The 7,009-nt window shown below is 33.3% G+C and overlaps 1 protein-coding gene across 1 annotated transcript; it reads left to right on the top strand.

Annotated features, from left to right (window-relative positions):
• Nucleotides 1–2,592: 2,592 nt before the first annotated feature.
• On the top strand, nt 2,593–6,060 carry LOC110658365 (exocyst complex component EXO70A1-like). Its single transcript, XM_058129543.1, has 2 exons — nt 2,593–5,488; nt 5,843–6,060. Exon 1 carries the CDS (start codon nt 3,081–3,083, stop codon nt 5,130–5,132), a length of 2,052 nt encoding a protein of 683 aa, XP_057985526.1. The 5' UTR covers nt 2,593–3,080; the 3' UTR covers nt 5,133–5,488; nt 5,843–6,060.
• Nucleotides 6,061–7,009: the final 949 nt, after the last annotated feature.

The following is a 7,009-nucleotide window of genomic DNA, read 5'->3' as shown; positions in this document are numbered from 1 at the left end:
AAAAGGTAATTTGGAGCACTCACGCACCCTGTAGCATCAATCATAACATATGGGAGTGATCCCTATCTGACTCTCTTAAATCCAACACAGTGCGTGAAGAACTCAAGCGGACTTTCGCTTAATAAACCAAATCGAGGGTCCTGAAGAACTCAGCGTGACTACCCCTCGAAGGATCGGGTCCAATGAAGAACTCAAGCCGTGACTACCCGTCCTATCCATAGTCCACACCACATCACACGCACGCCAACGCACGCTCCAAATTACCACAACAACATCCATGTCTCTTTATCTTTCATCAATGCAATATAATTCGTGCCTAGATTTTTACTACTTAAATTTATGCATATAAGTGATGCATGGGCATGCTTGAACATATAATAATAGTGAAATTACAATTAAAATTAATATTTTACTCACAGACTTGACGACAATCACTATGGCGGCTGGGCGGAGGAAGAAGACTGTCCCGGCTCACCTGACAATTTTATTACAATCATTTAATAAATTTGACTCAATACAAACAAAGAAAAAGACCAATACGTCCTAAGTCGTGCCGAAAATCCGTGAGTCTCCCTATACCTAGGACCTACCCAACCTGCAAAAGGGCTCAAAACACACTTCTATATTCACAATCCATATGTCCACAACTCAATCACATCACACAACCCCTCCTGGGCCCACCAAATCAATCATCCATCACAATATGTAAAATTTCAATTTAGTCCTTATAATTAATCATTTTTGCAAAAACTGCTCAAATAAGCTCTAAAAATTATAAAACTACTTGCATGGTCCTTAGAAATATTACTAAGCTATTGCAAAAAGAATCGTAATTTTCTAAGCTACCACGAATATTTTATGGATTTAAGCACTAGAAAATTACGAAAAAGCAAGGTTCGGGTTTACCTTTGCCGATTCCGACTTCGAACGCTGGGATGCATGACAATGGTGGGGTAGCCAAAACCTCGATCCAATTCGGAGACTTTTCGGTGGTAGTGCATGTGCGGAAATTCACGCAGATCCAGGACAAGCCGAATTCTGCGAATTGAGGATACCTACACGAAGCCCAATAATAATATATAAAAAAAATCAGGGGTGTTACAGAATTGGTGTGGTTAAAATCCAACCAGAATTGAACTGAAATTAATTACATTTAAATTTAATTAAAATTACATTAAATCAATTTAAAATTAAATTGAATCGACTTTAATCAATGTAATTTATTTTTAGTTTCGAAATTATTTTTTTTAAATAAAAATTTTGACCATCAAATTAAATTTAATAAGATAAAATCGATTTCAAATAAATAAAAACATAACTAAAATTAAAATTGAGAAAAGTCTTCCGATCATAGTTATTAAATTTAGATTAAATCGGCCAGTTGAACTAGTAAATTGATTTTTAAATTGGTCCGAATTTATAATTAAACCAACAAGAAAGTGATTTTATTGAATTGATGGCCCGATGTGACCGAGTCTATTTAATTATTTAATAATTTTTTTAAAATTTTTTTTATTTTTTATATAAAAAATTAAATTTAAAATATTATAAAAGTCTTTAAAATCAAAATCAATTAAGTTAACTTGATAAATATGTGTTTTATATTTTCATATATTTATTTTTTTAATATATACTTAATATTTTATAAATATTAAAAAAAATTATATATTTATAAAAATTTTTAGACATTATATTATTTAAATACTTTTATATAAAATTTAAAAATGCTATTAAAATTTATTAAATATAACTTAACAAATGTTGAAGTTTTATTGAAATAATTAAAATTTAATTAATTATATTATTTATATTAATAAATATTATATTTAATTAATTTTTAATCATTTATTAGTTGAATTATTAATCAACTAATAAAATTATTGATTCATTCATCTAATTTCTTCGTCAGGTTAATCTCTAAGCTAGGTTTACCAACATTGCTTTCAATTTAATAAAATTGAAACAGTTGATTCGATTCCAATTTCAGCTCGAGCCGAACCCCGCCCATTCATGATCATTGATCTTTGAGTGACCAATGTTGATTCTAGAACTTTCTAGTGACATTATGTGTGTTGTGGCCGTTAATCTCAGGAAGAAATTTTGTGAATCATTTTCATCAATCATTACATCACGAAAAGCATGTGAATTTGGGTGAAAATCAACGTTTCACAATTGTGGAATGCAATAATATCATTTCATCTGGCTTTATTTAGCTTTCAAATTATAACTGAGAAAATGTCATTCTCCAAAAAGAAGAAAAAAAAAAATTAGTTGCTTATAGTTACATCTCATCTCTCCGTAGTAAATAGTCAAAATTTTAACTTGTTTGCCTCTACCTTCAAGAATCACATCTTAAATGCTCTGCATGGATTAGCCACGTGGATAGCAAATGCTCCACCTGAAAGCCACGTTAGAATTTCCAACGATCTTACTGCCTAAATAATAATACACTTTAGTCCATTTTAACGTTCGGTAATCTCTATTTTACAAGCTTTTACTTCACTTAATGGAGAAATCAGTCAAATCACCTTCTTTTCTTCCTAAGTAAGAATATAAGATCAGGTGCTGTCGTACTAAGCTAATTTAATTAATAAAAAGATAAGCTCTTATGCCTTACTGTCAAGCACTTTGGCATTTCTTTTCTACGTCAGAAGATGCAAAAGAAGAGCTGTAGTAAGACTCTCTTTCCCATTCTCTCTCTAAAGATTTTTGGGTTTTTTCTTTCTTTTTGTGAATCCAACGCTCACCGATTCAGATTCTTACACTGTTATTTCAAACTTGCTCCTTCAAGCTTTATGGTTCTGGCTCCTAAGTTTGACATCCATTTTCAAGTGAGTTTTCCCTCACTTATTTCGCATTTTTCTATCTACCTCAACGAAACCTCTATCTGATTTGTTAGCTGTGGATTTTAGCATCAGTTTATATTTTCTTCTTGGTGTTTTTGGTTTGGTTTTGATTTGGTGAGTAGTGGGGAAATGAGGATTTTTTCTTATACAAGTCCAGGTTGATTTGAACAAATTCTTCAATAAATCCACCGCTAACATAGTCTAAATCCCAAAGCTCTGATTTTTGGGGTTGGAATGGGGGATTCTATAAGTGGTAATGGCGATCATAAAGATTGGATTCAGAATTTGATAGCTGCAAGGAAGTCATTGAAGCTAAGCTTGGACAAGTCAAAAGCTTTAGGGTTTGCTCTTGAGAAAGCAGGACCTAGATTAGATGAGATTAACCAAAGATTGCCATCTCTAGAGGCGGCTGTACGCCCCATTCGTGCTGACAAGGACGCTCTTGCTGCTGTTGGCGGCCACATTAACCGTGCCGTTGGTCCTGCTGCGGCAGTGCTTAAGGTTTTTGATGCTGTTCATGGGCTAGAACAGTCGCTTTTATCATATCCAAAAAATGATCTCCCTGGGTATTTGTCTGTATTAAAGCGCCTTGAGGAGGCATTGAGGTTTCTGGGAGATAATTGTGGATTGGCAATTCAGTGGTTGGAGGATATAGTCGAGTATTTGGAGGATAATACAGTGGCGGATGAACGGTACCTTTCCAATTTGAAGAAGTCATTGAAGAATCTTAGGGAATTGCAAAGTGATGATCACAAGGCCCGCCTCGATGGTGGACTTTTAGATGCTGCCCTGGATAAATTGGAAGACGAGTTTCGACGGCTCTTGACAGAACATAGTGTGCCACTTCCAATGTCGTCACCTTCGTCCCTGGGTCCAAAGGCAGTTATTGCTCCATCGCCATTACCTGTTACTGTTATTCAGAAGTTGCAAGCCATTCTTGGGCGGTTGATTGCTAATAATAGACTTGAAAAGTGCATATCAATCTATGTTGAAGTTCGTGGTTCAAATGTTAGAGCTAGTTTACGGGCTCTTAATTTGGATTATCTTGAGATCTCCATAGCTGAATTCAATGATGTACAGAACATAGAGGGCTATATAGCTCAGTGGGGCAAGCATTTAGAGTTTGCTGTGAAGCATTTGTTTGAAGAGGAGTACAAGCTTTGTAATGATGTGTTTGAGAGGATTGGACTGGATGTGTGGATGGGATGCTTTGCCAAGATAGCTGCTCAAGCAGGTATTCTTGCATTTCTTCAATTTGGGAAGACTGTTACAGAAAGTAAAAAAGACCCAATCAAGCTTTTGAAGTTGCTGGATATATTTGCATCTCTTAACAAGTTAAGGCTGGATTTTAACAGGCTCTTTGGTGGAGCAGCCTGCATTGAGATCCAAAACCTCACTAGGGACCTCATTAAGAGGGTGATTGATGGGGCAGCGGAGATTTTCTGGGAACTTCTTGTTCAGGTAGATTTGCAGAGGCAGATCCCCCCTCCTCTGGATGGGGGTGTACCAAGACTAGTAAGCTTTATTACTGATTACTGTAATAAGCTTCTTGGGGATGACTATAAGCCCATTCTGACCCAGGTTCTGATCATTCATCGAAGTTGGAAGCATGAGAGGTTTCAGGAGAGGCTCCTTGTTACTGAGGTACTGAATGTAATAAAAGCCATTGAGCTTAATGTGGAGACTTGGATAAAGGCTTATGAAGACACCGTCCTATCTAACATGTTTGCTATGAATAACCACTATCATTTGTACAAGCACTTGAAGGGGACAAAACTTGGGGATCTCTTAGGGGATTCTTGGTTAAGAGAACATGAGCTGCATAAGGACTATTATGCCACTGTCTTCTTGAGAGACAGTTGGGGGAAGCTTCCAGGTCATCTAAGTCGGGAAGGTCTTATTCTTTTCTCAGGTGGGCGTGCCACTGCTCGTGATCTTGTCAAAAAAAGGCTGAAAACTTTCAATGAAGCTTTCGATGAAATGTACAAGAAGCAGTCAAACTGGGTTATGCCAGAGATAGACCTCAGGGAGAAGACATGCCAGTTGATAGTGCAGGCCGTTCTGCCTGTTTATCGAAGTTATATGCAGAACTATGGGCCCTTGGTTGAGCAGGATGGAAGTTCAAGTAAATATGCTAAATACTCCGTGCAGGCCTTAGAGCAAATGCTCGGCTCACTATTTCAACCAAGGCCAGGAAGATATGGAAGCTTCAAAGGCAGGCCGCCCAGTGAGAAATTCAACAATGGTGTTGCAGATCTTCGTCGTACAGCATCTGCAGTTGTGTGATAGTCCAGCTGTTATCAGAGTATGATGATTACCCTGAAAGGGAACCACATTCAGACATCCCCTTCCGCTGATGCATGGTCAATTCTTGTTGTTTACACATTGGCATCCTTCAGGGCTTGGAACTGTTTTATGGAATCTTTCTTTTAGGAGAGGAACAATCTCTTCCTTAGAATTCTGCCAGAAGGATAGCTGAGTTTTTCTTGCTGAGAAGAAATTTCTTAAGCTGCTTAAATGCGACATAAACTATTTATGATGTGTAGAGGGTTCTGCAAAACCGATGGGATGTTGAGGAGCGCTGGACATTATGGTGATAGCGCACATGGGCCTCACCTAAACATCGTAGATAATACTTGGAGGTATAGCTATTAATTTTCCTTTATTTTTCACTCATTGGTTAAGTTAATAGAAGGCGGCTGTAAACAACTTGTATGGTAGATTTCATGTGCAATTCTTCAATATTAATAGCAATTGGAGGTCTAGCTGGAATGAAATTATTTGGTGATCAAAATTCTGAAATTGTCATGAATTTGGAGATTTCCTTGATGGACGATTGTCCTACGCCATTGTTGCATTACAGCCTTGAGTCTACTAAAAGGCAAAAAAACATTGTAGGCAATGAAGTGTTGGTTCATTTATGCAGTCTTTTTTTTTTTTTTCATTTATTTAGTCTTTATTTTATGTAATAGAGTGCTCCATTTTTATATTTACAGAATCGGTTTTATGCCTTCATGGATCTAGCGTTCAATTTTTGTAGAAGAGGATACTATAGCTTTGAGCAGTGTCAGTGTGCAGAGAGGAGATAAGTTCTTTTGATATATGTATTTTGATTGACTTAGATGTACACTAACTGAAACTTTTGGTTTTCTTCCAGGCTTATATCAATACTAGCAGAATGCCCTAATTTATAATTTTTAATTTTTTTTAATTTAATTTTTAATTACCTTCTAAATAGGATTATTAATTAATTTCTATCTAAATTTCTCTTTTATTTAATAAATTTTTATCTATTACAATAATAATTTTTAATTAAAATTAATTAAAATATTTTATTTAATTTTTTTACATATATTAATAGTAACTTTTATGATTATTCGTTTAAAATATAATAAAATTACTTTTTTCATAAAAGCAATTTAAATTCTAAGAAATATTTTATCTTATATTTATATAAATTGATATTTATTTTTTTATTACAAAAAATATATTTAATTAACGGAACATAATGTTATTTCAATATTTTTTTAATTAATATAATAATAAATATGTTAAATTACTAATAATAAATTAAATATTTAATTTAATAATATTAAAAATATATAACATTATCAATTTAATTTAATTAAATCTTTATTTCAAAAATTTAGATCGATTATATGAATTTATTTTCTTCACTATAAACTATTTTATATTAAATCTTGAAAAATGTGTCATGTTGTACTACTCTTCTCCAAGTCAATTTAGATTTATCATTCATTTAAAATAATACTTTACTATATTATTTTTTAAAAATATATATCTTTAAATTTTTGCAAAGTATAACTTTTATTTATTCTTCTAATTTTTTTTATAAAATAATTTTTTCACATCGATAAAAAATACATAACTTTCATAAAAATTAAAATTTTAAATATACAATATAGAATGAAATATTATATTTTTTATTAATTTAATAAATTTTAAAATATATTTTTTTTAAAAGATAAATTTCATAATTTTGATATGTATCATTGCTCAATTTTATTATTATTTATATGCCAACGACTTCAAGTGCTCAAAGCTGCTTAACTTATAGATTAAAACAAGTAATTATTCCAGTCTTGGGCTACAGAAAGCTTGAGTTTAATATGAGCATCGGATTTTTAAAAAATTTAGCTATC

The sequence above is a fragment of the Hevea brasiliensis genome, chromosome 11, assembly GCF_030052815.1.
Source record: "Hevea brasiliensis isolate MT/VB/25A 57/8 chromosome 11, ASM3005281v1, whole genome shotgun sequence".
NCBI classification, from domain to species: Eukaryota; Viridiplantae; Streptophyta; class Magnoliopsida; order Malpighiales; family Euphorbiaceae; genus Hevea; species Hevea brasiliensis.
This window is presented reverse-complemented; position numbering and strand designations above follow the sequence as displayed.

What these genes read in the sequence shown, in the direction of transcription:
- LOC110658365 (XM_058129543.1), top strand. Translation starts at nt 3,081, where the DNA reads ATGGGGGATTCTATAAGTGGTAATGGCGATCATAAAGATTGGATTCAG.